Below are 24,065 nucleotides of genomic sequence, written 5' to 3' on the forward strand. Positions count from 1 at the left end.
CACCACGAACTGGTCTAAGTATGTGTGGAACACCCTATTCATCAGGTCCATGAATGCTGCAGGTCGTCAAACCAAACGGCATAACCAAAAATTCATAATGGCCATACTGGGTTCGAAAGGCTGTCTTCGACACGTCCTTTGACTTCACTTTGAACCAATGAAACCCGAATCGCAGATCGATCTTAGAGAAAACCTGAGTACCCTTTAGTTGGTCAAATAGGTCGTCAATACGTGGTAATGGGTATCTATTCTTTACGGTTACCTTGTTAATCTCCATGTAGTCGATGCATATCCTCATCGACCTATCTTTCTTCTTCACGAACAATACTGGCGCTCCCCAGGGTGATACGCTCGGTGTGATAGAACCATTATCCAAAACTTCCTGTAGTTGCTCCTTTAGCTCTTTCAGTTCAGTCGGAGCCATTCGGTACGGAGCCTTGGAAATTGATGCCGTCCTTAGAGTCAACTCAATGGCGAACTCTACTTCACGATCAAGAGGTAATCCCTGTAAGTCCTTCGGAAACACATCCGAGAACTCCCTTATCACTGGGATATCCTCCAATTTTTGTCCTTCCTTTGGTGCTTCTTTCACATATGCAAGGTACCCCTAGCAACCGTCCTAGAGAAATCTCCTTGCCTGAATCGCCGAAAGGATCTATGGTGCAGAGCGCACACACGACCCGAAAATCTAAACTCCTGCTCCCTTGGAGGTTTGAGTACTACCTCATTCCTGTAACAGTCATGCTTGCGTAGTTGGATGCTAGCCAATCCATTCCTAAAATAACGTCAAATCCATGCATATCGAATACGATTAGACTAGCAGAAAGCTTTCTCTCCTGAATCTTCACTGGATAGTCCCTAACCACTTTACTGCATACAATAACCGACCCTGTCGGTGTCGCCACACTTAACTTCTAACGGTTGAGTCTCTATTTCACATACTTTAACAAACCTCCTAAATACAAATGAGTGGGTTGCACCTGAATCAACAAGCATAACAGCTTTATGGGAAAACACATAAATAATACCTGCAACAACATCTCTTGCGTGCTCGGCGTCACCCGGTGTTATAGAATACACCCATGCTTGGGCTGTATTCCCCTGGTGACCCCCTCGAGGTGCCTGGTTCCCTCTCCTATACTGTTGTAACTGAGGTGGGTACTTTAGCGTCGCACGACAGTCCCGCACCTGATGTCCTGCTACTCCACACTGGTAGCAGATATTTGTTCCAGTCCTGCACTCGCCCAAATGATTCTTATGGCATCTGGGACAAGTGGCACTCGGCGAGCTCCCCTGAGAGGCTCGAGATCCTAACTCCTACTGCTGACTCGTAAAATTGTTGGGCCGCTTCCATGTACTCTGACTGGAGCTAAACTGAGACCCATGAGATAAGGTTCTCTTCTTCTGGTTCGCCTCTCTCACCCCTTCCTGAATATTGGCCTCTACTGCCATAGCCCTGTCCACTAGCTTAGTAAAGCTCTGGACCAATAATGCTGCCACCTGCTTACGTATCGCTTGTTTCAGCCCTCTCTCAAATATCCGAGCCTTCTTCGGCTCACCCGGGACCATATGTGGAGCAAATCGGGATAGATCCACAAATCGGGCCGCATACTACTGAACGGTCATGGATCCCTAGTTTAGGCGTAAGAACTCCTCTACCTTTATCTCCCGAGTGGCAATAGGGAAATATCTGTTGAAGAAGATCTCCCTAAACAGCTTCAGGTAACAGATACATACCCTGAACGCTGCTCCTCCATTAGCCTAGCCGATCTCCACCACCTCTTTGCCTCTCCCAACAGTTTGAAGCCAGCAAATCGGACCTTATGCTCCTCTGTGCATTCCGGCACATCTAACAGTTCCTCCATCTCCTGAATCTAGTCTTCAGCCGCAATCGAGTTTGGTCCTCCCGAGAATGCCGGCGGATTATCCGAGAAAACTGTTGGAACTTGCAGCCTTTATCAGCCGCTGGTTGACTCCTTTCTCGAGAATCCCTCCGAGATTCTTTCCTAGCCTGCCGTGCTTTACTACGCAGCACAGCCAAGGCCTCAACATCATCATCGCTGGAGGTATCTACATGATTGTCCCCTCCTGTCATAACTTCCTTTCCCCTAGGATTCATTTTGAAGATAGGATAGAAACCGACTTAGAAATTCCATATTTATCCTGGTCAATGCAAATATGGAATGACTAAATAACATAACATTTGAGTTTGCAGTTAAAGGAAATCATTTATGCATTTCAACTACAGAACTGCCAAGGTACGGGTCCTTAATCATAACACTGACACTACATACATACTTTTCCATCCTATCTTTCCCAAGCTAAATTTTCGGGTCCTAGTCCTTCAATCTAGAACCAAAACCATCAATGGATTTACCATGGTTTTCCTGAAATCGTCATTCCAGGAAAAGCAAAAAAGACTGTCGAAAGATCATCGTCCCAAAACTCCTAGACTAAATCCCGACCTAACTTACTTATTCTTATCCTGAACTTATCTCAACCTATACTCTGGTAATTATCATTGACAAAGTCTATAGAACCTAGCAAACCTAGGCTCTAATACCACCTGTAACGCCCCGACTGGACATGTGGGTCTGGGGTGCTACTAAAGTGACGTATGCGTACCTGATACCATAATCATTTAACAATAATGCAGCGGAAGTAATGAAACATTCTCCATACACGCATTACCAGAGTTCTAAGTTCGTTCATACATAAAGGTTTCCATGCATCCATATTACAATCCGACCAAAACTGGTCAACTAGTTCTGTCCATATGACCATAATACAAGCCCTGAGCCTGACAACATAACTTACATATGCCAGAGTTCTTACAGACACTCTCAAAATGGAACTAATCTAACTTTCATGCCCTGATCCTGCTAAGCTCGATACCTGTAGTTTCCTGAAAAGATGCTTTGTATATTGGGGTGAGACACTTCTCAGTAAGGGTGATCAAGTTAATATCAGTGTGTGGGCAGCATGCTTTTAGTGTTTACAGAAAACTTTCATTCTTCATATAACCGAAAATAGCTGTCTTAACATCATACATACATACACAGTTGGAAATACTCGTTTCGTTTTCCTAATATAAACACTTCATTCATTTCATAACATCATCATTTACATAAATGTACAGATATGCATAAAAGACACCTCCTGGGACTAACACCATGTATAAACTCCCGTGGTCAGGGTTGTGCTGTCCGATGGCTGGAGTAAGCCTAGGGTGATCAACCCAGACAAAGTCAACATTCATTTGCGTCATAACTCTAACTACGCAGGCATCTGCAACGTACTTGCGTGCCCCGATTGCCCTCCCATGTCCTAAAAGTCTGGCCTTCTAGGTATGGTACACCCTCTTCCGAGACTAATCGGCATAGACCACCACACCACTCTCGCAGTACAGTGTGACGCACATGGTCACATATATAAATCCTAGCAACGGTACCATGCTCCTGACATAACGGTCCATCAGGGTTCCTAAAGCATATCGTGTAATTTAAGTAATAAAGTCATATTTCATAATCATTTCATTTAAAACCTGACATCTAACTTCTGGCCATCGACCGTCATATCATACCCGGCTCACAGCCGTTAAACATATACGCGGCCCTCACGGCCGTAAACATCATCCTGTATTTTCACAAGCAGTTCTAGTATATTTCGCAAACAGTTCAGTATTTTACAAACATTCATCATTTCGGTTATAACATAATACATACATACTATTCACCTGCCACACAATCTCCTGTACTTTAAACATAACCCGTTGGCAACCATGAAAACATAGTATTTATGGTTTAAAAATATAAACCGGCTTTCCCACCGTTCATTTGTACTTAAAGTAGGATACCATATATCCTAGGTTTGAAAAATGACCTTTTGAACGGTCGGTTTTTGAAACCTCAACTAAAAACATAAATACACTTACTCCATAAACATTTTGTACGGTTCAAAATCATTAAAAAGCTGACTTAACTAGATCCCCTTACCTATTTCTTGAAAAACTACCCGAGACGCTCGAAAACCGAACCCTTGCTTTTTCTCGAGTTCGAGAATCCACTCCTCTAGACTTGTAGATATTCACTCCTCGATCCTCTTGGTAACTTCCGATCGTTGAAACGAGCAACGATGGGTGAAAGATCGAAGTGAGAGAGAGAGAGTGGGCGTGGGTTCTAGAGAGAGAGAGAGTTATATAAAAAAATATATAACTTAGCTCTTAAATAATTAAAATATCTCTTGCAAGATATTTATATATAAATATCTAAAAAATATCTAAAAATATCTCCTCCAAGATATTTATTATTATATTTATTTATGATTTTATTTTATTTTATTTTATATATATATATATATATTTTGTTCGGGTTACTACACATGTATGATTCATAAGTTTGATTCCTCATAGTTATTACAGTTTTGAATATCACCTTTGTTTTTGTATGAAGATATTGTTGTGCTTTTCTTCAACTCATCTGGCATACTATTGGTTTTTAATATAGTGTTGAAAAGATTTGGACCCATACACTTCCATATCTCCCTAGACACTTTTGAACTTCAATTGGGATGTTATCTGGTCCTCTAGATTTCCCAATTTTCATCTTTTTTAATGCCTTCTTTACTTCACTAACTAGAATTTTACCGATAAATCTAATATTTTTAATCTTTTTCTCATTTGTCAATTGTAAGTTCAAGCTTTCAATTTGGTTTTCATTAAACAACTGATCATAGTATCTTCACCACCTGTCTTTTATGCGTTCTTCTTTAACGAGGACATTCATTCTCATCCTTTATACATTTTACTTTACCTAAGGCTTTGCACTTTCTTTCTCTACCTTTGGCAAGTTTATAAATGTTCCTTTCTCCTTCTTGTGTACCTAGCCTCTTATATAAATGATGAGCTCTATGTTTAGATTCACTAGTGGTCTCCTTTGCATCTTTTCTTTCCTCTATATACTTTTCAAAGTTTTATGTGTTTCTACAATTTTGCTATGTTTTATACCAAATTCTTTTTGTCTTTACAGCTTTTTGGATATTTTGATCCCTCCACGAACTTTCTCCACTGCCTGAAAATCTTCCTCTAGATTTGCCTAAAATTTCTTTTGCTGTCCTTTTAATAGAGTCAGCCATCCTATTCCACATATTTATTCGCATCTCCCTTATCCCTTATTAATTAATCCCTCTATTTAATAATTTTATCTTTAAATTTTACTATTTTTTCTCCATTCAGGCTCCACCACCTAGTCCTCTTGCCCTGATTTATTTTGTTCTCTCTCTTCCACTTCATAGTATACATCTAATACTAGGACTCTATGTTGTGTAGACATGCTTTCACTTGGATTAACTTTACAGTCCTTCAAAGATACACGATCCCCCCTCCTAGTTGAGAAAATCTATTTGACTTTTATTGTTCACTCTCGAAGGTAATAAGTGTTCGTCTCTTTTATTAAAACATGATTCAATATAACCAAATCATAGGACAAGGCAAACTCTAAAATCTAATCACTAGGCTTATTTTTATCTCCATATCCATGTCCTCCTTGTATCCACTCATATCCATTATTTATCTTTCCAATGTGTCTATTCAAATCAGCGCCTATGAAAGATTTTTTAGACCTTGATATCCCCTGTATAACGCTATTCATATCCTCTCAATTTTTTTTTTTTTTTTTTTGAGGTTTTCTACTAATCCAATTTGAGGAGCATATGCACTAGTTACATTTATTATCTCTAAGCCTAAAATTATCTCCAAACTGAACCAAGAACCGAAAACTGTAAAAATTCTGAACCAAAACTGGACCGAAGAAATTGCTTGGCTGAATTCTCAGTTCGGTTCAGCTTGGTTTGGCTTTCAAATAGTTTTGAACAGCCCTGATACTGGGTGTCATGAAATGTTTGTCAATCCAAACTACTTATATTTCAGCTCCTAAGAATGTAAAAGGAAAGAGGATTCTTCAGAAAATAGAAGGAAAGAGAAAAAAAATATCTGTAATGAAAAAATATACAAAATTCATAAACAAAAAATTTCTAAAGAGGCTCTTATATGGTTAACATACATTCCAATATAATAGCAGCCTCTTTGGTTGAAAATCTGCCTTCAAATTGGCCTGCTTAGGTATAAAGATGAATGACCATATTAAAATCTTAAAGGGGATTAGTCCATTCTTTTTCAAGTTTGAATATTCCTAATTTCCTGATCAGTAAAATGTTACGCACATTCCAGTTTTTTACCTTAATTCCATTATCCCACAAGAATTTCAGCAAGTTATTACTTATTAGCAACCTGAAAGTTTCAGGAAATATAAAAATGATTTTGCGATTGTGGTCTCTGACAAAACCCAATTATGTGATCCATATTTCTTGATGTTCTTTAACTGTGGTTGAACAATAATCAGGGTTGTGTGCTTCTAAGTGTTTATCCAAAAAGAAAAAACAATCTAGCTCGTTTGGAGGCTTTGATTATCATTTTTGTACATGATATGTAGAAGGGTTATATGATAGTCTGTCATCACATCTTGTTTTTTAGGAGCAAGGTCTGCCTTCCAACACTTCTGTTGCATTTATATGTAATTTTCTCCTTGTTGGTGCTTTTGAATAAGAAATGGTCAGAATGCAACTAATGGTGTATTTGATTGATGTACATTTCTTTGTAATCTCTAGCAATGAACAAGTTGCTGCTGCTTCAATGGATGCAATTAAGAGTTTAGCTGGCTTTCCAGAAGGCATGGTAGGTTGTTGCCAACTATTGGTTAACTTATGAGTTTGTTATATGTTACAGTGAACAAATATAGTGGGATCATGATTAAGATTGTATGTGCAAATGTTATGCAGGAAATCATCTTTCCGGCTAACAACAATGAATCTACACACCTCAGAAATTTAGCAGCTCGATGTTCATCGCTGGTATGGTAGTTTGTAATTGTCATTTCACTGACAACTTTTTTTAAGGTTCGATATACATTTTCAGCCACAAACAGCACAGCCTTTAAGGGGTGAAGTTGGGATTTAGCATGGTGTGTGGAATTATGGTTGTAGGAGATCCTAGATTCAAATATTTTTGCCCTTGTTTATTGTATGTCTTTCCAATAGTGAGCGGTATTCCTTATTTATGTAGCCTTCCAAGTGCAATTGTTTATAAGATTTTACTAAGGCTTGATATACATTGTTGGTCCACAATCAAACAGCTTAAGCTTTTATACATTGTTGGTCAACAACTTTTTTTTTTGGCAATAAAGGGTGTGCATTTTTTTGGGCAAAAGACACTTACTTCTAAGGTTTGGTGTAAAGATGGAACCTGCCTAAGGTTTCAAAAATCCTACAAACCTCCCCTTAAAATTTGGCAAAAAGGCATGGATCTCCCCTGAGGTCATGTAAATTTTAGAGACCTTCCCTGCCATTTGATTTTTGGGACAAATATACAGTTATACCCCCTCATGCATGTCTTTTTGCCAAATAAAAGGGGAGGTCTGCATCTTTTTTGTCAAACGTTAGTGGAGGTTTGTGGGATTTTTGAAACTTCAATGGAGGTTTTGGAATTCTTGAATCCATGGGAGGTTGTGTCTTTTTGCTAAACCTCAAAGGAGGTTTGTTTCTTTTGCCCTTTAATTAATTTCATATATATATATATATAGATAGATAGATAGATAGATAAGAAGTTATATTATAAATGGAGGTTACAATACATCAAAGGACAAGAAATCTCCCTTATATGAAATAAAAAATAAAACAAACTAAAAATAACATGACTTGCGATGTCTTCTAAGCAATAGACCTAGGTACATTGGTTACCATGGGCAGAAAACAACAAGGCTCCCCAGTTTTTTGACACATCAATATGTCGAACCCTTGGAAACAAATCAAAAGCAGAAAACTGTAAAGATGCTAGCTGTTAAGGTCTTGGAGTTTTGGGACATGGTTTTGGTATATGATTCTGACTTGGGGGGGAGGTTGATTAATTTGTGTACAACTATGCGGTTGTCATGGGGATGGTTTTGGTATGTCGCTATAACGTTGTGGTTGGTCTGGATAGTATTGATGGTGGTGTTCTCGAATTTGAGATGTATGATTATTAGATCCCTGGTGGTTACTCCTACATAAACGGGAATACTTCGGAGACATTCCTTTTGGAGGAACACCAGGTGAGCGGCCTAGCTCCCCTCATATTCTGTTAGGTACTAATTGTGCACCTTTAGGAGCTTAGGGGCAGGTTCTTGACATCCTCAAGGGGTGTCTTGGGCTTTCGTGTGGGATTGGGAGCCCCATGGACGATCCATTTGAGAATGAGATTGTGTGGTACTCTTAGCCTAGAGGTTTGGTTCTTCGCCCTTCTTGGTCATTGACTATATAGTTGGGAAGTGTCATCCTAGACCCCGATTGTATGGTGGGGATGAGAATTATCCTCAATCCTAGTGGCATGAGAGTTTATTCCTTTTATCGATCGAGACTGGGTTCCTCAATGATGACCTTAGTTGGTTTAGGGGCCTTCGTGCGGTGAGACTTGACCATTGGATTAAACACTTCAGTGTTTCTTCAGATGAGGATGAGTATGGCTGGGCTGGACTTGGTGTTGTCTTGCAACCACACGTGCATGACTCCTTGACTCTTTTGCTAGATTTGGGCAAGGGCAACTCCTTTTAGGCTTTGAGATCCCCATGTCTGCGACATCCCAAACACATCAAAAGGCTAGAAACAAATGCCCAAAGAAAAAGGCAATGGAAAAATAGGTGAGCATTTGTTCCATTACTTTGGGAACAATGAAAAATGCATTTGGGGACGAAGTTTTCAAATGTCATCTAACCTAGAGCTTGAGCTTATCATTAGTATTTAATCATTTATGCAGTCAAGAATGGTATATCAAATAAAAGCTTGAATTTTTTTTTAATGGAATTTTTGCTTTCCAAATAATTGACTATCATGAGACAAGGAACCATTAGCTTCATGAGTCAGCTTATAAATATATATTTTTTTAAGAAGCAAGAAAACTTCCCCCCTTCCAAAATCCAAACTCTACAATCGAATGAGAAAAGGGAATAAAGGAATCCAACACCCCCATGAGGCCAAGTTCTGAGCTTCCCTCTCACCGAAATTCCTTCTAAACTAGAAAATTCCAAGATATAGAAATCCATGTATTACATATTCTTCAATTTCTCCTTCCGCTTGCATAATAGATCCAAGATATTGAAATTTATTAGTGCTATTAATTTCTTGATATCAAGTTTAATCTTCTTTCCACTACTACTTACACTACTAAAATTACATTTCATATATTTTGTATTATTACTACTTATCCTAAAACCATTAGACTCTAATGCTGTTCTTCAAATTTGTAACTTAGATTCCACTTCGCTCCTACTTTCATCAATCAACACAATATCATTTGCAAACAACATACTCCAAGAGATCTCGTTTTTGATATTCCTAGTATGCTTATCAATCACTAAAGTGAAAAAGATAAGGATTCTATTAATGTTTATTTAGTCATTTAGCATTATTATTATGTGTTAAAGAGTTATGTTAATAAGTGAGTTAGTAAGGGTATTATGGTCATTGGTATTGTACTTGACATATATTATAAATAGAGGGAGAGACCTATCTTGAGGTTAGGTCTTCCATTTTTTACCCAATTATTCAACATGGTATCAGAGCAAGATCCAACCTAAACCCTAATTGCATGACTGCCGCTAAATCAAACTGTAAACATCATAATTCCACGCAACCTCCTGCTGTAGAAGGGTCATCAGCATCACCAAAGTCCAGGAGCAGGTTCAGCAGTTGACAGAGAAAGCTGCAGTCACCGGACAAATCCTGGATGCTGCTGTACTCTTAAATACTTCAAGAAAGACCTCATATTTTGCAAAACTAACCACATTGCAAGCCACAGAACCTGCCGATCTGCCAGCCCTAGAAATTTCACAGCCAGAGGAGCCGCCACACACCGCCACATGCCGTTCGAAAACCAGCAGTGCCAACCCCATGTGCTGGTGTGTGAGATACATTTGAGCAGCCATTTTATTCCGATTTCCTCCAAAATGTCTTGAATCCTTCCTCACATCATAATACCAAGTTGTTTTTCATCTTTTTCGTCCAAAGGTATCCCCTTTTTATTAGTTTCTTTTGTGCGACTTCCAAGAATGATTGCATGCTAATGCCTGAAGCTGTTGGTCATTATAGAGTTCGTTGATGCCTGAAACAAGGGTATTGTTGTGTTCTTGATTCGTTTTTATCTTTATTATTGTGTGCTTGTGGTTTGCTCTGGTTGTCAAACGTTGTGTGTTGGGATGGCGCCCTTGAATTCCAGGAGGATATTGTTTACTGTGTAATTCAAATTTTCTGCTGTATAGAGGCTGTTTGGTACTATTAGTGTTGGTTTCTTGGGGCTGTGTCCAAGTCTCCAGGAGCAGTGGCAGCATTTATACATTGATTCTATAGGGTTATGGCAGTGCTATGTCCAGTTGTTGGTGACTCATTCGTGGTTGAATCAGCAATTGACTCGTTTGTGTATGGTTTGGTTTGTCTAGAAGTTCACTTGTGGTTATTTTGGCTGGTTGAGAAGTCCACTTTTGGAATTCCAAGAGCATTTGTTTGCTGCTGTATCGAGGTTGTGTGTGTTGGGATGACATTCTCAAATTCCCAAAGTGTGTTTCCATCATCAGGCATTTGTTCAAGTGAACAAAGTATTAAAACTATCTCGGAGGAAGAGGACGCAAGGATCCTATAGTATCAAACATCCCAACAAGCATCTCATCACGTTGCATCTTTTGCTCAGGAGGTTAATCCTACAGTTTGTTTCATTTGATATCTCTCCCACTAGTCCTTGGATTATTGATGTTGTTGCTACTGACCATGTGAAAGGTGTTACCAACTTCTACTCTTCAGTATCCTAAAATCTACCTCAACTTACCCTTGCTGATTGGTCAACAACTACAGTTAAAGGTATAGGAACAATAAATCCTACTCCCTCCATCTATCTTTCTTCTTTTTTATACATTCCCAAGTTTCTTTTCAATCTAATGTCAGTTAGTAAGCTTACAAAGGCACTAAACTGTTGTGTGGCCTTCTTTCTTGATTCTATGATTATTCGGGATATGAAGATGAGGAAGAATCTCTACTACTTTTGAGTCACTCTTCTCCCATTGCCTGCACATCTACTGTTACACCGCTTCAAATCCATTGTTGCCTTGGCCAACTGTCCTTGGAAAAATTAAAACTGCTAGTTCCTACCTTTGGTTATGTGTCTAGTCTTTAGTGTGAATCTTGTCAGTTGGTAAAACATCATCGTGTTCCCTTTGCTCCCAAGTTAACAAATGTGCAAATAGTCCTTTCATGCTCATCCATTGTGATGTTTGGGGTTCGAGTTGTGTCACATCGAAATTGGGGGTTTCAATACTTTGTTACATTTGTGCCCACACTCCACAACAAAATGGAGTAGCAGAAGAGAAAAAACAGATATATTTTTCGAAGTCACTCATACCTGTTGTATCAAATGAATGGCCCCAAAGTTTTTTGGAGTGATGTCATGCTCACTGCTTGCTCTCTTATTAATAAAATGCCATCCTTTATCCTTGGTGGTAAACATCCCATATTTAGTTATCTTCCCTAAGGCTCCTTTGTTCTCCCTTCCTCATATATTTGGTTGTGTCTTTTGTCCATCAGTTAAGTCTCGGAATGGATAAGTTGGATCTTTGCGCTATCAAATGTATTTTTCTAAGGGTGTTCCTATACTGGAAAGGGATATCAATGTTATAGGGCCACTTTACATTGATTCTTTGTTTCTACTAATGTCACCTTTTCTGAGTCTAAACCATGCTACTCTGATTCCTTGAGTTCTGTTGACCTTAATGAGTCCCTTCCTCTGCCCTGTCTTCTAGATCCTAACCTAATATCTGTGCCCAGTCCTCCAATATCTTCATCTAGTTTGAGTCCTTCTCGTCACTTGGATTATTCGAATTTGCAGGTATATACGTAGCGACTCAAGGCTCTCCTCTAGTTTCCACTTCTACGCCTTTAGTTCCCTCGTCAGATGATCCTATTTCTCGAGATATTGATTTGCCCATTGCTATTCAAAAAGGTAAAAAGTAGTTGTAACCAACATCCAATTTCTAATTTTGTTTGTTCTGATTTATTGTCACCCTCATATTACTATTTTGCCAGTACTTTGTCTGTTGTTGCTCTTCCAAAATCTATTTTTGAAGCCTTGTCCCATTCTGGGTGGAGGAACGCAATGATAGAAGAGATGCATGCTCTACAAGATAATGATACATGGGACTTGGTGTCTATTCCTCCCGACAAGTCTGTGGTAGGTCGTTGTTGGGTGTACACTATGAGGGTTAATCCAGATGGTTCCTTAGCTCAAAAGAAGGTGTGCCTTGTTGCTAAGGGATGTACTTAGATGTATGGCCTAGACTATTGGAACATGTTCTCCCTTGTAGCCAAACTTGCCTCAATACGTTTGTTCATCTCCTAAGCCACCACCTATCCCTTGCCTTTACTCTAGTTAGATGTGAAGAATGTTTTCCTACATGGTGATCTTCAGGAGGAGGTACATATGGAGCAACCAACTAAGTTTGTTGATCTATGGGAGTTAGGTATAGTGTGTCGTCTCAAGAAGTCACTATATGGCTTAAAATACCCTCTGAGGGCATGGTTTGGTGGCTTCATTGTTGTAGAACTTGAGTTTAGCCTTCAATGGTGTGCAATAGATCATTTTGTATTTCATCGTCATACTCCATATGGAATGATTCTACGTATAGCGTATGTGGGCAATATTGTAATTACTAGTGATGATGATCAAGGTATTCAAAGCCTAAAGCATTTCTTGCAAACTAAGTTTCAAACCTTGGACTTGGGAAAATTGAGGTACTTCTTGGGTATAGAAGTATCAAGATTTTGTATAGGAACTATCTTGTCATAGAGGAAGTATGTTCTTGATCTTTTCGAAATGGAGTTGTTGGGATCCAAACCTGTTGATAAACCCATGGATACCAATAGTAAGTTAATGCCATAAATGGGTGATTTTTCGCCTAACTCACGACGGCGCCGGAGACTTGTTGGAAAGTGAATTATCTTATAGTCGCACTCAACTAGATATATCCTTCTCAAAAGGTATTGTGAGTTAGTTTTTCGATTCCCCAGAACAAGCCACTAGGATGTAGTAATTTGCATCTTGAGATATCTTAAGGTGCACCTAGGAGAGGTCTTTTATATCGAGATCAGGGTCACATTTATGTTCAAGGATATACAGATGCAGATTGGGTTGGGTCGCCTTCCTACAAAAGATCCACAGCTAGGTATTGTATCTTGGTTGGTGGTAATTTAGTTTCTTGGAAGAGTAAGAAACAAATTGTGGTGGCCAAGACTAGTGCTGACTCAAAGCAAAGAGCTATGACTCACACTACTTGTCAACTTGTTTGGTTGAAGAACATGTTGGAAGAACTAGGTTTCCATATTCTTAGCCTATGGAGTTGATGTTTGATAATCAAGCTACTATTCATATTGCCTCCAACCCGGTCTTTCATGAATGGACAAAGCACATTGAAGTTTATTTCCAGTTTATTCAGGAGTAACTTGTACAGAAGCTCATTACAACCACTCATGTGAAGTCTAAGTTTCAACTTGCTGATTTGTTCACTAAAGCCTTGGGACGTGCTCTTGTGAAATTCATTTATAACAAGCTAGGAGCATATATACAGAAGCTCATTACAACCACTCATGTGAAGTCTTAAGTTTCAGCTTGCTGATTTGTTCACTAAAGCCTTGGGAGGTGTTCTTGTGAAATTCATTTGTAACAAGCTAGGAGCATATGATATATATGCTCTAGCTTGAGGGGGAGTGTTAATGGTTATTTAGTCATTTAACATTATTACTATTATGTGTTAGATTTTATGTTAATAAGCGTGAGTTAGTAAAGTATTATGGTCGTTGGTATCATACTTGACATATATTATAAATGGAGGGGGAGACCTATCATTGAGGTTAGGTTTTCCATTTTACCTAATTATTCAACAGACTCAAAGCAGAACCTTGATCTAAACCTATTGTGATTGGAAAATCTCTAGATTCCCCTCCTACAGTCCTAACCCTAGTCACTACTCTATCATACATCCTTAATGACCTCAATATATCTACTGCATACCCCTTCTTTTCTAAGACCCACCAAAGAACTTCCCTAGGTACTTTATCGTATGCTTTTTCTAGGTCTATAAAAACCATATACAAGTCTCTCTTCTTTTCCCTAATTTTTTTCATTAAACTTGTTAAAAGATAAATAGCTTATTTTGTTGATATCCTAAGCATAAAACCAAATTAATTTTTTGAATTCCTCGTTTGTAGTCTTAATTCTTTGTTCAATTACCCTTTCCCATAATTTCATCATATGACTCATAATCTTGATTACATGATAGTACAATTTTGAATATTACCTTTGTTTTTGTATAAAGGTATTAACGTTGTTTTCCTCTATGCCTCTGACATTTTCTTGGCTTTTATAATAATGTTGAGTAGATTAGTTAACAAAATATTCAATTTATCCTATAAACATTTCCAAACTTCAATTGGTATGTTATCTGGTCCTATAGATTTCCCACTTTCATCTATTTTAGCGCCATCTTAATTTCAATGACTCTACTTTTGTTATTAAATAATTTAAATCTCCTACTTTTAGTCTTCTCCTCATTTGTCATTTCCAAGTTCAATCTTTCATTTTGGTTTTCATTAAACAACTTTCAAAGTATCTTTGCCACCTCTCTTTTATGTCTTTTTCTATAGTTAAGATTATCATTCTCATCCTTTGTACATTTACATCACCTAAATATTTACATTTTCTTTCTCTATCTCTAGCAAGTATATAAATGTCTTTTTTCTCCTTTTGTATCTAGTCTAGTATATAGAGTATCATAAGCTCTATGTTTAGCTTCACTAATAGTCTTTTTTTGCATTTTTTTCTTGTCCCTTGATACTTTTCAAAATTTTTGATATTTCTACAACTTTGCCATATTTTATACCATTATTTTTTTTATTTTTTTTATTTTTGTCTTAATGGCTTTTTGGACTTCTTGATCCCTCCACCAACTTTTTTTTACTACCTGGCTATCTTCCTTTGGACTCGCCTAAAATCTCTTTTGCTATCCTTATGATAGAGAGTTAGTTATTTTATTCCAAACAATATTTACATCTACCTTAACCCCTACCATCCAATCACACTCTTTGATCATTTTATCTTTGAATTTTTTGCTATATTATCTCCCTTCAAGCTCCACCACCTAGTCCCACTGTGTTGATTTATGTTACTCTCTCTCTTTCATTTTTTAGTATATATATCTAATACTAGAACTCTATGTCGTGTAGCCCAACTTTAACCTAGGACAACTTTACAATCCTTACAAGATAGACAATCTCTCTTCCTAGTTAAGAAGAAATCTATTTGCCTTTTATTAAGCCCAGTCTTAAAAGTTATTTAGTGTTCTTCTCTTTATAAAGCAAGTATTCAATATAACCAAATTGTAAGACATGGCAAAATAAAAAATTGTATCACCGACCTCATTTTTATCTCCATATCCATGGCCTTAATGTCTCCTCTCATAGCTTATATTATCTTTTCCAATGTGTGCATTCAAATCAACTTCTATGAATGTCTTTTGAGATGTTGGTATCCTTGTAAAATATTATCCATATTTTCTCAAAATTGTCTTTTAAGATTTTTTGCTAACCCTATTTAGGGAGCATACACACTAATGACATTGACCATCTCCAATCCTAGAGCTATCATGATTTTAATGATCAGATGCCTTCTTCTTTTAACACCTACTACATTATCTTTTAGATCTTGGTCTACAATATTCCACACCCCCTTTTATGTTTCTGTTTTCTAGTGTGCCAAAGTTTAAATCCGGGTTTTTCAATTGCTCTAGCTTTCTCCTCTACCCATTTTGTCTCTTGAAGGGCAAATTAAGTAAATTTTCATTCTAAACATTATTTCCACTATTTCTATAGTTTTGTCTGTAAGTGTCCCTATATTCCAAGTTGCTAATCTAATCATAGTTTCTTGTGCTGACTTTTTAGTCCTCTCCCTTCTACACTTACTTGGTCCATTCCCTTAACCCAAGTGGCTTTGGTAAGAATTCATGATGGTGTAAAGATTTGACAAAGTTTTACATTTTCTATCAGTTACCTAGCACCTTCCGGGCTTGGGACTGGTCGTGTGTACAAAGACAATTTGTGTTACACGAGAAATACAAGTTTGATTTTTTTCTTTTTAATGTAAACTTATTTCACATAGACAATTTTCTAAATCACACCCTACAACCAGGTGTAGGGTGTCCATGTTATTGAACGCAAATAAATAATAATTGTGAAATCTGAGAAATGATATTCGAGGGGCTCCTAGGTGTCCTTGTTATTGAGCATCTTTCTTGAATTGTGGCCTTTAACCCTTCGACATTGCAGTTGTCATGATGTTGCTGATGATTTTTTTAATTTTTGTCCAAAAGCTTGTTCCTTCCTATGGCCTCTTATCCCATGCTCAGTTTCCATGTATCCATGTACATAGCTGTTTTTTTTTTTTTTTTTCTTCCTTTTGATCTGCAAAGAGAGAATTCATTCAAACGCACCAAGGGGGTGCCAGCTACGTCTAAAACAGTGTCAAAAGAAAATCATCTGTGATGCAAGGTGTGCAAAAGTTCAAGAATTATGCAAGTGACCATCATGTACAAGCCACTATTCCAAATGGTTAAGTGTTGTAGTCTATTTGTCTTTGATTATATTCAGTGGTGTAGCTGATCATTTGATCACTTGTTTATTTTTCTTTTTCTTTTTTAAGATAAAAAAGAAGGTATATTAGATTGGGAAAGAGAAGTTACAATGTAAGGGGACAAGAATTCCACCTGAGCAAGTAAAAAACATAAAAAAAAAAAAAAAAAAACAAACAAACAAACAAAAAAATACAAATTTTAAATTAAAACTGAAAAATAAACAAAAAGTACAATTATCCAAGAAAACCCTTTTTCAATCCCTTTCTGTCATAATTCACCTAGTACTGTAAATTTGCTAGCTCGCCCTGGCCCTTCTTCTCTTTGTACTTGCCCCCATCAAATCGCACTTCAATTCCTCCAGAATCACACATTTTAAAATCCAATTTATCCATGATATTGTGGACTTCTAAATCTTTCCTAGAAATCATCTTCACTGGTGTAGGCAAAATCCCATCCTCGCAGTGCAGCTTATTATCCAATCTATTGTTTTCAAAAGTAGGAACCCCCTCCAATACTTCCACTGGGGCTGGATGTACATATGATAGGTCCCTCGCAGGATTCAAAAGCAAATCTGTAGTGTTCCCGAATTTCATCCAATTGCAAATCCCCATCATAGTCAAACTCACTGATGTCATCACTATCATTATCTGATAAGTCTCCCCATTTCTTAGCCTCCTTTCCTTTGCTAACTCCATCACTTGCAATGTTGTTCATCTTAGCAAGTGTGTCTTCCACAATACTCAACTCTCCTTCAGAATCCCTCCTTAATATTTTTGGCCTTGTCTCACCAGAATGCTCTTCTTTGCTTCATATAATTTCCTCATTTTCACACCCATCAGAGCAGCCTTCTGATGAGCATACACCTTATGACAATTAGATTTTTCAGAATTAAAAACTGAAACATCAGGTTCCTACCCAAACCAGCTTCTTCTATTTTATTAACCTTTAGACACCAGCCTCTAATCCCTCTGCAAAACCAGTATCAACGGCCAATCTGACATTTATAATATTGTCATCATTTTCGTCACGAACAATTTTTGAAACCAAGCTAAACTCATCCTGAATATGCTCTGAAAGTTGATCCATTTTATGCATGTCTTGGAGAAGTGGAGAGAGGATTTGGACTTTGTTAGTGGCCGACTGAAAACCCACCTCCCCTGTATCTGGCTTCTGTTAATTTTGGCTAGAATAATGGACCTGCTCAGTAACAGGGTCAGACAAGGGCAAGGCCTGAGTGCTCATATCCTTGCAGTGAGTCTGTTTAGAGACGAGACCCATCTGTGAGAGTCCCTGCTTAGAAGAGCCCTCTTTTGAATCCAAAGAAACCCATAGTATTATTGTCTAAATATTGGGCCTGCTCTATTAAGTGGCTCAACTTTGTTGAAAAAAAAAAAGCTCCTCCTTTCTCACATGTCTGGCCCAAATCCAAGATGAGAACCAGCAACCCAGACATCATCGCCTCATCATCCCCAATCGCTGCCCTAGCCACCTATGCAAGAATTGCAGCAGCCTCTGGAACTCTATATACCTTCACGTTATGGATATTTGCCTCCAATCGAGCGGCGGTATATTAGGGTAACAGCACCCCAGATTCCTTCAATCACAGATCACACCTGCACTGAAGACACAAGTTTTCTGATTGAAGATGACTTGAGCATTTCCTTTCCTTCCATCACTACCTGACTCCACAATCTAGGAGCTGAAGCACTTGCAATGCCTGCTCCTTCAAAATCATTACGTATTTCCTTCGTGAATTTGCAGAACTCTTTCACAAAGTTTTGCCATCCATTCCTTTTCCGCCTCCAGGATTAACACCGAAAAATCCTTACCTTTCCTCCTCAGCCCTAACTCCAACTCCAAAAATTTCCCCACCTTCATCCATCTAATCGCCATCCAGCAGTGAAGGTTTCCTTTATGAATGCTTCTGGATCCCCTTTGCAGCCTAATGAAAGTTGATAAATCATTGGCAAACCAGGAAACTGCGTCCTTCAAGAATCAACCCACCTATAGAGATGTTGTTCTTGAGAACGCACAGTAGAGGGGTCTCCCCCTCCTTGTTCAATTTCCAATTGAAGAAATCCTTCAATCTGCACCAAGCGCTTTAACGCCGCCTACTGCAAGCACAGCCATGGTCTTGTTCTTGCGAGAGTGAGAGTTGTTTTGTGTGAGACAGAGAGAGTACCATTTTACTCTCTCCTTAGTTTACTTCTTAAATTTTCCGGTTTAATTCATTCCTTTTTGTGCTTATCTTTTCTAATCTGCCCACACCACCTTCACCAATGAACACTCTTATATTTATTTCTCTCCTCACAATCTGAAAAATGGTAGGTGGATTGAGAGTCAAATTTTCCTTCTTTCCTTGAATAAATAACTTTCCATGCGTGGATTTCGTTCTCCACTGCCTAATCAGAGCAGTGGCCAGATCCCAGATATTTATGGTCCAATAATGTTGCAAAAGGATATGATCAATTGTCTTAGCATCTTCCTTGTACAAAAAGCGTCTTTTGACAAAAGGCGGTCCCCTTTTCTGCAGGTTGTCAACTGTGAGAATATTCCCAAAACTTGCCTCCCACACAAAAAAACCAACCTTTGTGGGGGAACTTGCTACTGGTTGCTGCAGGAGAAATGAGTTTCCTGTAGTAGGAGCCAACTATAAAGCTGCCGCTTTTGTCTCAAGTCTACTTTAATTCGTTAGGGATGTTTCAAAAAGAACAATATACAGGCTGCCAAAATAATTGACAAAGTTTTCAATATCCCAATTATGGGGAATGCCCTAGGTAATCCCCATTGGCTGAAAAAACTGAAGGTGACTACTAATTATAGCCTAGGTCTTAAATTTAGATTTCGACTCAAATTTCAAAGCTCCAAAAGTACGGAAATTTCGACAGAAATTTCGATTTCGATGTCAATTTTGATTTCGATTTGAAAAAATAACGGAAATTAGTAATAAAGCATGGAATTCTTTGTGAAACTTTAGAAATGGTTAACAAACATAATAATATAAGTTTTAGGACTAATATATTACAAATTAAATACATCTATGTTTTGTAGGAGGTGGAAAACTTGTAAAATAGTATGTGTATCAAACAAATTTGTAAGATGTACATTCAGCATATTCTATTAATACAAATAAAATTCATAAATCGTTTAAATATTATTTAATATACAAATAATGATAGTTTAGACATGAATGGTTAAATAAAATGTTACTATAAGTTTATTTTTTCATATAATTTCAAAAGCACTTGTAATAATCTTTTGTATCGATAAAATGAATAAAATAAATTAAGATAGAAATTTCACTTCACTTCTAAATTTCTCATTTGAATTTTGACGAAATTTCATCATATAGTTAAAATTTCGACAAGTTTTGCTAAAATTTCAAGATTTCGATAAATTTCGGATGATTCGTTGAGATTTCAAAGGAAATTATGCAAGATGGAAATCGATTGCCATTTCGATTTCAAAGGGGATGGAAATTGGAAATTTTGACGGAAATTTTGACAATTTCGTGGAAATTTAAGACCATGATTATAGCCAAGGTCTTAAATTTTGATCTCAACTCAAATTTAAATACATCTATGTTGTGTAAGAGGTAGAAAAGTTGTAATATAATTTGTGTATCAAACATATTTTTAAGATAATGTGCATTAAACATATTCAATTAATACAAATGAAGTTCCTAAATCATTTAAATAATTTTTTATTCTACAAATAATGATAATTTTGACATGAATGGTTCAATAAAAAATGGTCTTGTAAGTTTACTTTTTCATATAATGTCAAAAGCCCTTGTAATAATCTTTTTGTTTCAATAAAAAATAAAATAAATTAATAGAGAAATTTCACTTAGTTCCTAAATCTCTTAGTTGAATTCTGAGGAAGTTTCGTTCTGTAGATAAAATTTCAACAAGTTTAGCTAAAATTTCGATGGAAATTATGTTAAACGGAAATTGACACCATTTCAATTTTGAGAGCGATGGAAATTGGAAATTTTGAGAATTTCATGGAAATTTAAGACTATGATTATAGCATTTTTGTTATTGGCCAAACTGAAAGTAGTTGGAAACCTTGTTATGAATTATAATAGGAGAGAGGCCACAGCCAAAAGAAAATATTTTTCCCATCCCCCATGCCTATTTGATAAAAAAGGGAAGAAGTTTTCCTAGCCTCGCCAAACTCTTAACACCTGAGGGTTCTCTAACTTCTTTAAAAGTCCATTAGTTGTCCTCAATGCTTTTGAAATAATGATCTTTGTCCAAACAAGATGATGTTCATTCATGAACCTCTATGGCCATTTCCCAAGGAGAGTTTTGTTAGAAGCAGAAAGAATCGTCTCCTAAGTTTCCTCAAGAAAGCTTTTTTGAATGTCCTCCAATGTTTTGGCTATTGAGCAAGGAATGGGGAAGAAGATCATAAAATAAATAGGGACGTTTGAGATGGTACCCTAGGTGAGGGTAATTCTTCCTCTTTTGTCAGGTAATTTCTTTTCCAACCAAAAATTTTGTTTTTCAAACCTTTCAATTGTAGGATCCCAAACTCCTTTGTCTTTAAATCTAGCTCCAAAAGGATGACCATGATAAGGGAAAAAGCCCAATTTGAAGCCCAAAGTACCTGCAAGGAAAGCCCCCTCAGCACTGTCCCACATTGGAATAATTTTGCTTTTCCCCAAGTTGGCTTTCAGCCCTGAGAGTGCTTCAAAGCCAAGGAACTTTTTGCGGTCAAAGCTAAGTGCAATGCCTCTTCAATTAATCCTTGTGAAAGAAGTGATGGAACTTTAGAGAGCATTTCTTGGTATAAGAAAAAATATATATTAACTGTTAGATTACCACTTTACCTAAAAGTTTAAGCTGTTTGATTGTGGGCCAACAATGTGTATCAAGCTTTAACACTCCTCTGAACGTGCAGCCCGGCAGCACATGGATATATAAACACATGATTAATAGCACCCATGATAGGGAACACGAAATAAATTTTTTCAAAAAAAATACCATACAGTAAATGCGGGCAATAAGACTAGTACCCAAGACCTCATGGTAACTAGCTCTGATACCGTGTTAGATTACCACTTTACCTAAAAGCTTAAGCTATTAGTTTGTGGGCCAACAATGTATATCAAGCTTTAACATTAACAATACAACATAACCGTTTGCGAATAGAGGAGAACAAGATGTCCTCCAAAAATCAAAGCAAAAGATTCTTTAAAATTATGCTATAGCTGCCCTTGAATCCCTTTTCAGAGTGCGAAAACCTCCAAAGAAACCAAGCAAAAGGCCCATAAAGAAGCCAAGAACACAACTTTGTCTCATAACAAGCTAGGAGAGGTTGAATGATCCTTTAAAGTTATTGCATTCCTCTTGATCCAAAAGGTACAAAGGATGGAAAAAACATGTGCTACACCATAAAGCTCTTCCCTTTGTGCTCATTCCAAAATCCCCAAATCCTCACTAGTAAGAAATCCCCCACAATCCGAGGTGCCACCTAAGCTTCAATGAAACAAGAGAAAACATTTTATAGATGGTTTGTTGTCCAATAATGAAGGAAGATGTGAGTGTTCATTTCATTGGACTCATGGCGCATCAAGCAGATTTAGGACTAAGAGGCTTATAGGGTCTTCTAATCTGTAACAGATCATGTGTGTTAATCTAATTGAAAGTTGCAGCCAAATGAAGATCTGAATCTTAAAGGTGTATTTTCCTTCCAAATGATATGGCTGCAAGGAAAATAATTCCTTAGATATCTCCTCTTCCACATCTTTTTTTTTTCCTCACCAACTTCGGAGAGCATAACCATGAATTTTTAGAGTTCATTAATGTAAATACCCTCCTTGGTGTTTCACATGGTCTAACTCTTGAGAGATCCCCTCATACCCAAAGATTGACATGTTTTTATTCTTAATGAGATGGGAAGAACATCTTCCTCCCAAGGTTTCACAAAAACTTCTCTCAATGCCTATCTCGAATCACTTCCCTATCATTCTTGATATAGGGGGAATAAATGGGGTCTAGCTCCCTTCTAGTTTGAACATATGTTGGCCAAGCACAAAGTTTGGGTTAGAAAGTCAATTATGGAGGTCTTTGCTTCATTTTGAAGGGCAAGTAAGCTTTGTGAGTACCTCAAATTTGAAGGGATTTGTTAGAATACCACTTTACCTAAAAGCTTAAGCTATTAGGTTGTAGGCCAACAATGTATATCAAACCTTAACAATCACCCCACTTATGCAACCCAACAACACGTGGGGAGAAACAAATCATAAACAGTACCCATTTTAGGGAATATGATAAGTCTTAAAAAATAGACAAAAATGAACCATAGACCTCTTGGCAACCTGGCTCTAATACCATGCTAGAATATCAGTTTACCTAAAAGCTTAAGCTATTAACAATCACCCCACACATGCAGCCCGACAACACGTGAAGAGAGAAACAAATCATTAACAGCACCCATTTTAGGGAATAAGATAAGTCTTTAGAAAATAGACAACAAATGTGGGCAACAAGACTAAAACCCCAAACCTCTTGGCAACCTGGCTCTGATACCATGTTAGAATACTAGTTTACCTAAAAGCTTGAGCTATTAGGTTATGGGCCAACAATGTATATCAGGCCTTAACAAAATTGAAAGAAAAATTGAAATGATGGAATAAGAACACTTTTTGGGAATATTTGTTTGAAAAGGATGTAATTCTTGGTAACCTCAAAGAGCTCGATGATGAAGAAATAGCTCAAGTTCCTAGTGTGGAAGATAAATCAAGAAGGTTTCTATTCATTTGATGGTGTTGTGGCTATCAATTTGAGTTACAGTAGATTTATGGAGTTTTCTTGGCTAGCAGGTCGTGGTCTTTTGGATTGTCCTTCGTCTTATTTTAGAGTCCCGTTGAATGGCAGTCCTAGCCTTCCTATGCTAGTGGGTTTTGGGGATTAAGTGGTGGAGAGGGTGTATAAGCGTTTGGATGGGTGGAAATGTGCATTATATTTTCTAGTGGTTTTCATTACTCTTGTTCCTGCTTTTCTTGTTAGGATCCTTTTTATTTTTGTCTATTTTTAAGATTCTGGTGGGAATAGCTTGTAAGCATGAGAAGATTATGAGATATTTCCTTTGGTTGGGGGTTGGAAGTAAGTGGGATCATTTAGTTAGTTGGGACATTGTGTGTAGATATAATTTGGATGGAGTTCTGGGTCTTGGTAAGTTGTCTTAAAGTGCTGCTCTTATGGCTAAATGGTTTTGGCAGTTTCCATTAAGAGGAATCCTCTCTTTGGTGCAGTATGGTGGAATGCTAATTTGGGAACTAGATGTTCTTTGTAAAGCCCATGGAGG

At 37.5% G+C, this 24,065-nt stretch overlaps 1 protein-coding gene across 1 annotated transcript in view; it reads left to right on the forward strand.

Moving 5' to 3' along the window:
* Positions 1-24,065, forward strand: part of LOC131157945 (uncharacterized) — a 145,254-nt gene that overhangs the window by 71,178 nt on the left and 50,011 nt on the right. Inside the window, exons 6-7 of the mRNA XM_058112416.1 lie at positions 6,664-6,730; positions 6,835-6,906. Coding sequence (XP_057968399.1) covers positions 6,664-6,730; positions 6,835-6,906 — 139 coding nt within the window. The remainder of the gene's footprint in view (positions 1-6,663; positions 6,731-6,834; positions 6,907-24,065) is intronic.

Source organism: Malania oleifera, chromosome 1 (assembly GCF_029873635.1).
Source record: "Malania oleifera isolate guangnan ecotype guangnan chromosome 1, ASM2987363v1, whole genome shotgun sequence".
NCBI classification, from domain to species: Eukaryota; Viridiplantae; Streptophyta; class Magnoliopsida; order Santalales; family Ximeniaceae; genus Malania; species Malania oleifera.